The 14,682-nt window shown below is 40.6% G+C and overlaps 1 protein-coding gene across 1 annotated transcript in view; it reads left to right on the top strand.

Annotated features, from left to right (window-relative positions):
* The window catches only part of LOC126481984 (nephrin-like), a 460,432-nt gene that overhangs the window by 133,101 nt on the left and 312,649 nt on the right, over positions 1-14,682 (top strand). The window contains exons 4-5 of the mRNA XM_050105949.1: positions 55-199; positions 10,474-10,604. Of these exons, the coding sequence (XP_049961906.1) occupies positions 55-199; positions 10,474-10,604 (276 nt within the window). The remainder of the gene's footprint in view (positions 1-54; positions 200-10,473; positions 10,605-14,682) is intronic.

Below are 14,682 nucleotides of genomic sequence, written 5' to 3'. Positions count from 1 at the left end.
TGAAGCTAACTACTGACACTTGTTGACAGATACGCTGTGTTTTTGTGCCCTCAGGTGTCTCCGGACTTGAACGAGACAGTGTCGACGCTGCGCCTGACGGCGGGCGCCAGTGACCACGACCGAGTGGTCACGTGCCGCGCGGAGAACAGCCACGTCCGGGGCGGCGTCGAGGAGGACTCGTGGCGACTCGACGTCTACTGTGAGTACCCGCACTGGTGCAGCTGCTGGCCACTGCAGTGCTTTTACCTGGGGGTGGAATCAGCCTTCTGGCTGGTTTGATGCTACCAGCACTTTACTGCACTGTGCTAATTTGTTAGTATCACACTAATCCTGGTGTTCTACTAGTACCGGCACCGTAGCTCAGCGTCTTCTTTCGGGAGATTGCCCATCCTCTGCAATTAAAAAAGTGACTGAAGTTTTCTTAACTGGAATTTGAGAGATATTGTGCGACATCCGCACTCAATTAGTGAAGAGGGTTGGGTTTCTTGTGGAAGGAGACCAGACTGCGAGGTCATCGGTCTCATCGAATTAGAAAAGGATGGGAAAGGAAGTTGGCCGTGCCCTTTCAAAGGAACCATCCCGGCATTTACCGGGAGAGATTTAGGGAAATCACGGAAAACCTAAATCAGGATGGCCGGACGCGGGATTCAACCGTCGTCCTCCCGAATGCGAGTCCACTGCATGACCATTTGTTCCTGCGGCACCTCGCTCGGTGATTAGTGAAGAGAAAGGACAAAGGAACAGATAGAAGGAGAGTAGAAAGAAGGCGGTAAAGCGCGTGAATGGAAATCGACAGGTCGGAAGATCAAATCCCGGTTGAACCACGGACATTTTCCGTCTTTAATCTAGCTTTCACATTTCAGTGATCTGAATATACCATGTTTAATTGTAGGTCCCTATTCCCTGGTAGAATAACTTGGGTAGTTTAAGACCCGCAAGTCGCTGACGTGATGTCCAGTTCAGAGACTTGTAGGAGGGGGGGTGGGGGCACTGAGCTACAAGAAACAATTATTATTATTATTATTATTATTATTATTATTATCATCGTTATTATTAAAAATATTTATATCCGACGTTCACAGCTATTTCTTAGACATATTCCAATATCTGTCTTCACCTACATTTTTTCTCACCTCCAGCTAACTCTAGTACCACGGAGGTAATTCCCTGATCTCGTAACACAATTCCTGTCGTCCTCTCAATGTTTCCATGTATCCCTTTAATTGCCGATTCTGCTGAGATCGTCTTCATTTCTCGTACCATCTACTTTACTTCCCACAAAACTCTTAATCTCTAACACTTTGATTTTATTATATATTTATGCGTGTAGTGGAGTTTACCTCGGTACTTAAGTGGTGTTGCACCTTTGCCTTCAGCTGAGTGGAATTCCGTTTTCACCAAAGTAATTGCGGTCAGCTGGTACACAGCTTAAGCAAACGGACTCCTCAGTGCGTTAACAGTGCCAGTAGTGGTATACAGGATGTAATATCGGTTTCAAAGTGACCAGAATCATCTTAGTGAACGACAACACCATGATTTTCTAGGAGGAAAGGATTACAATGTCTGAACCCGGAACAGTGATTCCGTTGATAATCCATGAAATTTTTGCTATGATTGCAAAAGTTGAACTTTAACACAAGGAAAATGTGATCTCGATCTGCGAAATACGTTTGCTTATAGGCATTCCTTCTCTTTCGATAATTTTGGTCAACTGGATACCAGCGAGTCATAAAACTATTTGTATTGAGTGATTTACCACCAACATGAAGTTATCCAAATTTAATGAAAGTTCATCAAAGTCCTTGATTTAGAAGAAACGGGTGGTTCAGCATGTAAAAGCCATTATTGTCTTAATGGCAATAATCGATATTTGTTCCTCCTGGCAAAAGAAAAATTTTATTCATCCACCAGGAATGCCACCGGATATTTGCTTTCGATGTCGAAATGACAAATTTCATTTTATACGTTGCATAGCGTAAAAGAGAAACGAAAGTGTTCTCGACCAAATGGATAAAAACTACTTTAGAGGACGTGAGAGCTACCAAGGAAACATGCTTCTTCCGGTAGGACAATGTACGTAACATAAAAGTCAATCTCCTTAGCATAAACTGAGATATGTGAAGACACTCTATACTTGTCGCCTTCTGATCATGTGAAAGAAGTAAAATCATAAATGACAGACGAGGCAAGGAAGACACAGATAGCCGACTAGAACTGGGGAAGTATTCCTGGATAACGGAAGTCTACTAGTAATAAACATCGACCTTAGTTTGAAGAAGTAGTTTAGAGAATTTACATTAGGAGCACAGCATTGTATAGTGGTAAATCGTGGACTAAGGGAAAATCGTCAAAGCCGAGAACTGCAGCGTGGGATGTGTGGTGCTACAGAAGGATGCCAAACATTTGATGGACTGATAGGGAGTGAGGAGGTTACCGCAGAATCAGCGAACAAAGGACATATGAAAAACGTTCGCAACAAAAAGGGACAATATCGCAGGCATAAATAAAGGCATCGACTAATAACTTCTGAGACACTAAAGGCAAGTGAAAAATGTAAAAATTGTAGGCGAAGACTGAGTTTAGAATATATAGCGAAAAGATAACTGACGGAGTATAATGCAAGTGTTTCTGTGGCGTGAAAAGTTTGGCGCAAGAGAATAATTGTTGTTGGGCAGCTGCAAACTTGTCTGAAATACAAATACACAGACACACACACACACACACACACACACACACACACACACACAAAGAAATTAATTGAATAAGCATCTGGCTGAGACTATTAGAAGCCTTCATCAACGCTTCTTTTTCCAATAAAAACTATTTCATTCGTCTGTGACTGTTCAGGTAAGTAATGAAGTTGTATGTTATCAAGTACTCACCGCAACGCTGTACCTAACTGTGGCGGAAATTTTATTCCCGAACGCTAGAAGGTTAATAACAGTACGCACGTCTTCCGGGAATGCCGTACTTTTCCTTTACAATAGACATGACTGTATCGACTTCTGTGGTAGTGGTTTAAGAATAAGTGGCTTATTTGGTCTAAATTAACTAACGATAGTTTTATCATATTTATGGAGAGAATACTTTTAATAAACTTAACGGACGTGTTTTCGCTTGCCTTTGCGAAAGAAATCGTAAATTGAATTACACGTTGGTTGAACACGGCTGGGAGTACAGGCAAATTTCAATACCAATGGAAGCTTCTGCGTTTGTTTTTCAGCGCTACTTAATTGTCTACGAAAAAGTGGATCTAACATCATTGGAGATACTTGAAAGGGAAGGATGCGGCTCCTCATCCTCCTCCTAGTAGTACTACGACAGCTACTACTACTACTACTACTACTACTACTACTACCACCACCATTACTGTTATTATTACTGGCCTTCAACGTATAGAAGGCCAAACAAACCAGATTACTTTGAATTGAATGGCTTTTTGGACTTACAATGCAAAAATGCTTTCTTGATTATGGATTATCACGAAAGGATATACGCCTCAATGTTTAGTGTGTGGCATCCCCCAAATTTAATATATGTCAATTGTCATCATTCGGCAAAGGTATATTTTCTAATCAGACAATCAAATCATGCGGTGGGACATGGGTGCCGGAAGTTTCCTGACTGAATTGGAATGTTTTCTTGCATTACATTGCCGTGGAATGTTTTATATCTCCCTTAATATCTTTATTAACATACATCAAATTCCGGTGCGACACAAGCTCTGGTTTAATCTCTCTGCACTGCAATGCATGAGTAAGATTTTATTATGACGGGATATACCTAGGCTTCTCGTGTAATCCGTTCCCTTCAGGCAACTCTCTAGATCATCAGGAACAAATGGTCATGCAGTGTGGTGCGTTAGCGAGATAAGTATTTATAGAGTGACAATGGTAAATATTCACTTCAGATTACTTGCAGGTAATGTGCTACGGAAGACAACTATGAAAGTGTATTTTAAAGTATATTTTGGCTTCTGTATCTACAGTGGAGTTGCAAATTCAAACAGTGTTTCTAGATGGGAAGGTTTTTAGATTTGGGTACCAAAAGGGAAATGCACAGATTGAAATTAGATATTACTGGAGATAGTGAAGTTCGGTGGAAGGACGAACAGAACATACGGTCAAGTTACAGGTTTACAAATACAGGTTCTACCAGGGTTAAAGCATGAGTGGGTCTAATAATGAGATAAAAAATAGTGATGCAAATAACCCGTTATGAACAGCCAAAATACACGCGAAAGCAGCATATGCCAGAGTAGAACAAGTTTGTAAGGTAACTAGTCCCGTAGATGATGAAGAGATTGAAAGAATGTAGGATGAGATGAAATAAATTATTCATTCAGTTATGGAAGACAACAATTTACCTGTAAGGAGTAATCGTAATTTCACAGTAGGAAGTTGGGTAACAGAAGAAAGACTTCAGCTGATCAGTGAAAGAAGAAAGTACAATAATGTTCAGAGAAATACATGTTACTTAGGAAAGCAATAAACGGGAAGTGCAGGGAAGCAAAGACGAAATGGGTGCATGAGAAATGTGGAAAAATCTACAATAAAAAAAAAATTCGTCGGGAGGACTGACTCTGTATACAAGGAAGTAGAAGCAGTTTTCGGTGAAATTAAAGGAGAGGACGGGAACGTTAATAGTGTAATAGAAATTCACTGTTTAGTGAGGAATAGAGAAGGATAGGTACAAAGACTACACTGAAGGAGATAGAAGGAGAAAAAGGAGTCGACACAAAAGGAGTAGGAAATCCAGTATTATAATAAGAGTGTAGAAGAGCTTTGGACGAACTAGGATCAGCTAGGGTAGAAGACGTAGGTAACATTCCACCAGAATTTGTAAAATCACTGGGGTGGTGGGGAGGGGGGGGGGGAAGTCGCAACAAAATGACTATTCAATTTGGTGTGCAGAATGTAAGGGATTGGCGAGATACCATTAGACTTTCGGAAGAAACATCAATCACAAAATTCGGAGGATAAAATGGTTCAACGGGCTCTAAACACTATGGGGCTTATCATATGAAGTCATCAGTGCCCTAGACTTAGAACTACTTGAACCTAACTAACCTAATGACACCACACACATCCATGCCCGAGGCAGGATTCGAACCTGCGGTCGTAGCAGCAGCGCGGTTCCGGACTGAAGCGCCTAGAACCGATCGGCCACAGCAGCCGGCAAAATTCAGAGGATGACAAGAGCCGACAAGTGCGAGAATTACTACACAACCAGCTTAACAGCTCATGCATTCTAGTCGCTGACAAGAATAATACATAGGAGAATGGAAAATAAAAACTGAGGAAATGTTAGTTGAAGATTATTATCTTTAGGAAAGATAAAGACATCAGAGATGCAGTTCTGACGCTGGTGTGGACAATGGAAACAAGACAAATGGAAAATCAAAACTCATTCATAGGTTTGTCTATATGGAAATAGCATTCAACAATGTAATGTAGTGCAAGACGTTCTATGTCCAAAGAAAGAGAACGTTAAGCTATGAAAAAAGACGGGTAACGTACAGTATGTACAAGAACCGAGAGGGAACACTAAGACTGGAAGACCAAGAAGGAAGCACTCGCATTATAATTGGTGTGAAAATACAGAAGCAGCCTTTCGCCCCTACTGCTCATTCTACACATCTAAGAAGCAATGACGGAAAGAAAAGGAAGATTCAAGAGTGGAATTAAAATTCGGGATGACAGGATATAGATGACATAATTCGCTGATGACATTGCTATACTGTGTGAAAGTGAAGAAGAAATACTGGATCCACTGAATGGAATCAATAGCCTAATGAGTGTAGAATATGGATTGAGGGGAAATCAAAGAAATATTGAAGGAGAAGCAGCGTAAATGAGAACAACGAAAAACTTAAGATCAAGACGATGTACCACTAAGTAAAAGAAGTTAAGAAATTCTACTAACTAAGCATGAAAGTAACATTAATTTGAGGAAGATATTAATGAGTATGTATGTTTGGAGCACAACACGTATGCTAGTGAAACATAGATTGTGGGAAAATCGGAATAGAAGAGAATCGATATATTTGAAATGTGGTATATGAGACAGATATTGAAAATTAGGTTGACTAATAGGTAAGGAATGAGGAGGTTCTGCGCAAAATCAGCGAGGAAAGCCATATATGGAAAACACTGAAAATAAGAAGGGACAGTATGATAGGACATCTGTTAAAACGTCAGGGGATACTTCCATAGTATTAGAGGCAGTTTTAGAGGGTAAAGACTGCATAGAAAAACAGAGATTGGAATGCATACAGCAAAGAGTTGAAGATGTAGGCTACAATTGCTACTGTGAAATGTAGAGTTTGACAAATGGGAGGAACTCGTGGCGGGCTGCATCAGGACAGTGAGAAGACTGATGACTATACAAACAGATGTGTTGACAGCTGTGAAATATTCCCGAATTATCAGTTTAGTTAGTCATGGTTACAAAATATTGACACGAATTATTTTCGGAAGACTGGAAACATTGATAGAAACTGGCCTCATGGGAGATCAGTTTGGATTCTGGACAAATGTACGAACTCTCAAGGCAGTCTCTCTGTACTACCTAACCTCAGATAGAAGAAAGAAAAACCTACTTTTATAGAATTTGTAGATGTGAAGAATAATTTTGACAGTATTGATTAGGCTACACTCTTTGAAATTCTGAAGGTAGAAGTGTAGTATACAGGAGCGTAAGATAGTATACAACTTGCACAGAAACCTGACGGCAGTTACAGCGTTGTTATATCCCTTCAATGAGCAAGCAGCAAAGGAAACTAAAACACAATTTGAGGAAGGGATTGAGGTTCTGCGAGAAGCAATAAAATTTTCATACCTATCGATTACATCGTAATAGGTAGAGCCAGTAAAGGGCATTGAAGATCTGTTGAACGGAGTGCATAGTGTTTTGAGAGTAGAGTGTGAGAGGAAAATCAACAAAATCGAAACAAGGGTTATGAAATAGAGTCAAATTTAATCATCCGATTCTAAGAGAATTAGATAAAAATTAGATTCTGTAAGTAGTTGCCGAGGTTTGCTATCTGAGTAGCAAACTAACTGATGATCGTTGAAGCAGAGAATGCAAACCCGTTGTACACATGGACGACAACTGATGAAGGGAATAGAAGCTTCTTAAATGTGGTGCTAGGAAAAATGCCGAACTTAGATGGGTAGATTACGTAAGTAATAGCTAGGTGGTAAATTGAATTCGGGAGAATAAAAATTGTATATCAACTTCACTAAATGAAGGGGTGAGTTGATATGACACACCATGAGACACCAACGTACTGGAAGGATGTGTAGAAGCTAAAACTTATAGAGGAAGGGACAAATACAGTGAGCAGGTTGAAATAGATGTACGCAGTAGTAGTTATTCCGAGACGAAGACGTTAGCACGGGGTAGAGTAGTATGGAGAGCGAAATCAAATCATCAGACTGAAGACTAAACCTACAACACGTTTTATCAAGAACTACAACGTATTATAAAACCAGTGTATAGTTTTCCCAATCACAGACGTTACCGGACACAGCAGCAACACTGTTCGTTATGCTAAATCTTATACATGCACAACTCCTTCTGCGTTTGTGGAATATACGTTGCTGTTGTGTTGAGATGAAGTAAATCTCATGTAGGAGAGAGATGATATCAGTGGTGTGCTTTTCAAAGCAGTTATCATTTCCTCCACCTAGTCTGTTTAGAGAAATCACAGAAACCTTATTATGGATGACCAGACAATCATTTGTACCCTTCTGTTCTCAAACACTTCCCTCCTTGTATAATTAATGAGCATTGTAACAGAGAAACGCTACCTATCTCCATCGATTCAGATTCTGACTCCTGTACTGCGTGGCTGTTCGATTTCATGAATGGGTCAATTCCTGGAACGACGAGGAAAATGTTATGACTATTTGAGTTACCTGACAGATTGCGTTGAGGTGTTCTGGAATGCTTAAATAGTCGAGTGCGTGACTCGCAAAAAATGTTGAATATTACAGGATAAAAATGGTTCAAATGGCTCTGAGCACTGTGGGACTTAACTGCTGAGGTCATCAATCCTCTATAACATAGAACTACTTAAACATAACTAACCTAAGGACGTCACACACATCCATTTCCGAGGCAGGATTCGAACCCGCGACCATAGCGGTCGCACGGTTCCATACTGGAGCGCCTAGAACCGCTCCGCCACTCCGGCCGGCTATGACAGGATACATTTACCCAATTGATGTTGAAGTCCATTATATTTGTTTGTAGGTAGCCCCTAAAATTATTGTCTGTTTAGTCATCGCTAACGTAAACTGCGGTTTTAATCTGAAACATTTTAACGTAATTAAGGCATACTGCTGACAAACAAGTAAAGATCCCACAAGTCGTCGTCGGATGTCAATGTAACTTTGTAAACGTATACATCATCGGCAGGTAGCCAAGTGATTAGACCTGCAATTTTCTGTGACAGGTAGAATGCCTCCACAGTGGACTAGTGTTTCTGGGATGAAATGTTCACTCTGCAGCGGGATGTCCGCTGTTATGAAACATCCTGGTAGAGTGGAATTATGTTGAGGACCGAGACTGAAATCTGAGACTTTTGCTAATTGCCGACAAGCACTCAACAGCTGAGCTGCCCGAGCACGACCCACGACCCAGGTTCGATTCCCGGTCCGCCACACAGTTTTAATCTGCCAGGAAGTTTGCACTAGTGTTGTTCTCCTTTAGCATAATTACTTGGCCTGTTACGGTATCTAAGGTATGTGAACAGCATCAGATGACTACTGATGACTATGGGGGACACAGGGATGCCACATATTTGTGTGAAACAGTACATCAACAAGGTGTGAAAGTGACATCTTTATGGGTCTCTATTTGGTGGGCTGGTCGAACCCTGCAATATCCAGAATGACGTGACAGGAGCCCGATGTTGGACTGCACGGGAATGTGAGAGTAGGCATCCTCGCTGTCAAGGTTCCAGTCGACGACGCCTGGACACCTCATTATTCTGTGCCATTTCACACCGTTGGTCACAGATTATCAGCAACCAAATTAGTCAGTTACCACACCAAGCGTAGACTGCCGTTGACACTGCACCACAAAAAACGCCGTTTGGGTTGGTGCCATGACCACGAAACATGGACTGCTTATGAATGGCATCTCATGGTGTTCTGTGATGAATCACAGCTCTGACCTACCGCAGGTGATCGTCATCGGAGAGTATGGAGGCACCCTGTGGAGACGGGCAGATCATCCATAGGAGAGGCTCATCGGTCTTACTCCTCGCATCGTGGTGTATGGAACCATCACTTATGATTTCTGGTCACTGCTGATAGTGACTGAGGGTAATCTGATGGCACCAAGCTCCTAATGCGTTTCCACTCACGTGGCAGTAACGTAGTGTCACTATTCAACAGGGTACTGCTCGTCTGTTAGTTACACCCGATTCTATGAACTGTCTGGGTAGTGCTGGGGTACTTCTGTGGCCGGCCATATCCCAAGATATCGCCTCCACAGATAATTTGTGAGACCGGCTCTGATGTCAAGTCTGTCCCAATGCCAGCGTCTAGTATTTTACCAAGAAATTACAACAGTTGTGGGTTAGCTTTCCCCAGGAGATGAAACAACGGCTTCCCAACCAAATCAGTACATTCATCTAAGCCAGAGGGTGTACAACGTCGTTATGGTAATTATGCTCAGTGGCTCATATCGCCGAGATTTTTGTAAACGTGACGTGATTATGTGATCTCTGAGATAAAATAACAAAACACACCCTCTCAAAGTTTGTGGTTTCATTTCGTTTGTTCCTCCACTTTTGATGTTTAATCCTTATGACGGGCAGTGTCATTATTTTGCTTAATTTTGCAGCACAAACGTCGTTTCTATACTAACATTGCTCTCAGCTGTGCTTACAATAAATTTTCAAATTTGTTCAACCTCGGATATCATCGACTTGTTTTGTACGTTTTTCAGTGTGCTGCATAGTCTGTTTCCTCTGAAGCGTCTAGGGGGATATGATCGAACCTTGTATCTTTGACATCCAGACTTATATGGATCCTTAAAATGTTAATATTTATATATATAATACATTTTTCCCCATGACTGGCTAGCGACTCTGTCACTGTTTATTGTTTAATGGTAATCCGTTAACTGTTCGAACGAAAGTCAATAGCAAAATCTAGAGAATGGTGAAGATGGTTCGATGAACCCTCTGCGTGGCACTTAAATACGATTTGCTGAGGAGTCATGTAGATGTAGACCTCTTATAACGGGATATTCCTGGCAAAGAGACATATCCTTGTATTACCCACACGGCATTAATTTATATGTGGCAGTTCAATAAACAGGAAAAATATCGCTACAAAATTTTCTCAAATATCTTTGTGCAGTTAACAAAAGCGAGCTTACTTTTACGGTGTAGTTTCTCATCGATAAATAGATTTTTCCCTAGCTTCGTGAAGTGACTCTTCTTTCCTTTTCCAGTCATGCCAATGGTGCAGCTCCATCTGGGACCGAACCTGGCAGCTGAGAACATCAAGGAAGGCAGCGACGTCTACTTTGAATGCAAGATGAGGGCTAATCCAGCAGCCTACAAGGTTGTTTGGACAAATAATGTAAGTATATAGCTTTATAAAGGTCTAACTAAAGTAAAACACACCATTCTTAGTCTTACCTTGCATCAATTGCTTCGTCTTAACAGCCTTCTGTAACCTTTCTGTAGTATTTAAGTCCACCTTCCGCCCGTTAAACTTTTCTCCTACTTTTTATAACCTACTCAGGTACGCATCATAAGGTGACAGACGTATCTTAATGAGGAGCTAATATATTTAGTTTTACGACGACAGCTGTATATCATGTACAGATGCAAAATGTAACAATCAACTTAAGACAGTGACTTGTTTATACGTAAGCACTTAGTATCAGCTGAGAACATTTAGATTCACTGGATATGCAAACGTTTCCATCATTTTTATCTGCTTGTAAGTAAAGCACTGACAATTCAAAGTTTCCCATAAAGGGGTTTACACTGTTTGAACTTTACTATCACGAACAAACTTCACAAAATTTTAAAGTCACTTAGATGGTCACAGTACTACAGATGATGTTTTACTATTAAAGATATTCACATGTCCTCCATTGGGAAGAATATAGTGTCTGCAACATTGCGGAACAGATCGGCGCATATGCGTTACGTATAGGTAGTTTGGAATGGATTCACAGGCAGTCGTCAAGCATACGTGGCTTTGTTGGGTAGAAGATCCCTTCAGAGTTCCCAACAGAAAAAGTCAAACTCCGTTAAACTGGGAGATCTGACTGGAATTGAACACCCTCGTGTCAGCCTAACAACCCTTCAACATATCATTCATCCAGGAATTGCCGCACATCATGATGATAATGTGACAACGCACTGTCTTTTTGACAAAAAACAATCTCGATCTCGGTGCAGTTGGTAACAGCTGGTAGAAATCGTTGGTAAGGTACTTACTGTTCGTTCAAAGAATGGCACTACAAGTCCTGTACCAGACGTAGAACACCATATTGATAACCCAGGAATGTTAAGAGTTCGTTCTTGCATTACATGTGGATTATTCCTTGCAGTTCCAATCCATTTAAACCTTATATCATCAGACCAAACGAGACCAGTCAATTGTTCAGTGTCGCAAATCAATTCGCAAAATTCGAGGGGCCTATACAGATCGTTCTCATTCATCGAGCGAAGCAACGTGTGAATATAAGATATCCAAATTTCTTGCTTTAAAGCCGCGCGGGAATAGCCGAACGGCCTAAGGCGCTGCAGTCATTGACTGTGCGGCTGGTCCCGGAGGAGGTTCGAGTCCTCCCTCGGGCATGGGTGTGTGTGTTTGTCCTTAGGATAATTTAGGTTAAGTAGTGTGTAGGCTTACGGACTAATGACCTTAGCGGTTAAGTCCCATAAGATTTCACACACACGTTCTTCTTGCTTTAAAATGCGGTGAACACTTGATTTGCTTGGAGCTGATTTGCACGCAGCTTGTTATACAGACTTTTCAGGAAACCTTGTGTAAGCTTGTACCACTGCATCCACCTCTCTGTCGTCGTCAGCTACTTGTGCCCTTCGGCCACATCGCCCTCCTCCAGGCCACACAGTCTTACTTCCCTCTCAAATTTGTCGTTCAATTTCGTTATTTTACAAGTGAAAGTGGTTCAGTATCAATCTCCTCCCGACATCCTCTATGTACTTCTTTCGAGTTTTGACTTTCGAAATTACGATTTAAAATCCGCCCTTTTAGCTCCAAGGACAACTTCCTAGCCATCTTATTATCTACCTATAGTTACTGGCAACTGAAAACGAGCAAAATAAATAAATAAATAAATAAATGTCTGCACACACAAGACATGAGAGAACCATAGAGGTTGTGGGGCGCTTGTAATGTGAGTAGTTTCTGTCATACTTCCGCTTATGATCAGTTTTTTGCTATAAAAGCAGCTTCGCGGAAATAACTGACAATGTTAATCACATTTAATCGTGAACCCAATAGCCTTTTCACAAGTCTTTGTGGTATCACGAACGAATGTAAATCATATCACGCCACCGCTGCGTAGACGTCAAACAAGGAACGGTATCGCAGTAATTAATGTATAAAAGGCACTGCTTATTACAGGCAGCTATGGACTTCTGTACAAGAACATCAGAAACAAGACAAATGGAGACTCATCGAACTTCTATATAAAAGGGCCGTCAGGGATCCTTTTTGCTTCCTTACGCTCCGTCTGCACGTCTGCAAGGAGAAGATTGATAACCCACCGGGCTAGCCTCTGACCGAAAACGTCGCACCAACGTGCGCCGTAATCCGTCATACACGCAGCTCCCACCTTATAATGAAGTGCCTGTCGGCGCTCTTTTCTTTTTCCTTTTTTTAAATTTTCAGCGTTTAACATCGGTAAGTGGTTAATAGGTGTCAAACTGACCCTCCTGTTTCTGGGTCAATGACTCCCTCTCCAGGTGAGAGTTACTTCCAACTTTTATTCCAGAAACGAAGAGCGAGACATTCGTCTTTTAACTAGTGGTGAAAACAACTGAAAAAAAGAAAAGGGATTTCAATATTTTTTAAATTTCTCTGAATGAATATTACAGGCAGATCGAATATCACGAGTGAGTTTTTCTTTAGAGACTGGGGTTCCTGAAAGAATCAAGTTCTATGTGCCAGTAGTGCTTATAGTGTTCAAATTTTGTAACTGAGATAAAGCTTTTGTCGCTAACACCTGTGTCTGTGCCATAAGGTGCACATATGTAACGATTCGATATGTTCGGTATATGGCATCCACCCAAGCCGAATGACTTGATTTACATATTTTATCATCGACTGTTGCAATAAAATAAATACATCCTGAACAGCTTGAATCCTACAACGTCATGAGGACGCGACTCGGAAGTAAAGAAAGAATTTGTAAAGGATAGCTATTCGAGAGTAACAGAAATTTCAGAAAATGTTTTCTGATACTGATAACGTGCAGCGTATTACGTGTTTTATTACATTTTCATGTGCAGTTATAAAACAAATCCTTACTAGGCGTTAAAAATGTTTATCTAATGAGATGTGTAAGAGGACTGGTACATGAAGAAGTATCAAAACTTCCATTTTTTTTTTACTTTTTGTCATACAAAATTCTCTTTGGATTTCTGAATTACAGAATATTTACTTCGAGGAATTTGCACCGAAGATAGCTCCAAAAAATGGAGAATTTGAAAGTGGCTGCACACATGGCGACGCCCCTATGTAACGCAGAAAGCCCTGTTAAAAACACAATTTTTTTCTCTCCATAAGAATTCCTTGCCGTTTGGTATAACGGAGTTTCTAAAACTTAAATGTAGGGAACTTAGTGACACAAGATTATTAGAAAAGTATTTACGTGCTAGGACTCTAAACCCAAATCAGAGTCTTAACCACTAAACAGCTATATATGGGAAAACATACCAAACATAGTTCTGGTAGTACTAAATACTTCGAAAACAGATGTGATTGATGCTTTGCTATGATTCAGTGATGGTGTAGTGTCAAGATGTAAGGTTATGGAATTCATAGGAATGTTTGGTGTATTGAATACGCTAAGAGGTTTAATGGCCATTGACAGCAGGAGACGGAAGCAAAGAAATCAGTGTTGAAAGCCACCATATAAGCTGGAATAAGAACAAGAAGTCTCCAAATGAAACGGATGGTAGGACAACACCGGAAACGAGATGAATACGGGACTAGATGCGTTTGTGTTATGCATGTTGGATATAAAACATACTTCACTAAAAAGGAAGACTACTTTTACAACTTACATTCGAGAGATAAAGATTTTTAAAGAAAAGCTATGATGTAATTACTGAACCGGTTCACAAACACTATTAAACAGTTTTTTGCGCAATAATTTATGACAGTAACATCTTTTTAAAGATCTGCTTTAAAAATAATAGCGTAAAGACCGTCCAGAAAAAATCAAACTTTTGCTTGGTTTTTTATTTTGAGATATGTGTACCGATACTGTTTATAAATAATTAACACGCCTTATTTAATTTGCAACAGAAAATTCAATTCAGGAAACAGTGTGAGACCAAAAACTGTGGCTCATAAACCAAAACGATAACACTTGTTAAAAGATGGCTGAGCGTTTACAACTCTCACATCTTGAGCTACGCTATTTATGCAACTGACAATACTCAAAACA

Source organism: Schistocerca serialis, chromosome 5 (genome assembly GCF_023864345.2).
Source record: "Schistocerca serialis cubense isolate TAMUIC-IGC-003099 chromosome 5, iqSchSeri2.2, whole genome shotgun sequence".
NCBI classification, from domain to species: Eukaryota; Metazoa; Arthropoda; class Insecta; order Orthoptera; family Acrididae; genus Schistocerca; species Schistocerca serialis.
Note: the sequence above shows the minus strand (reverse complement) of the source record. Positions and strands in the feature narration are given on the sequence as shown.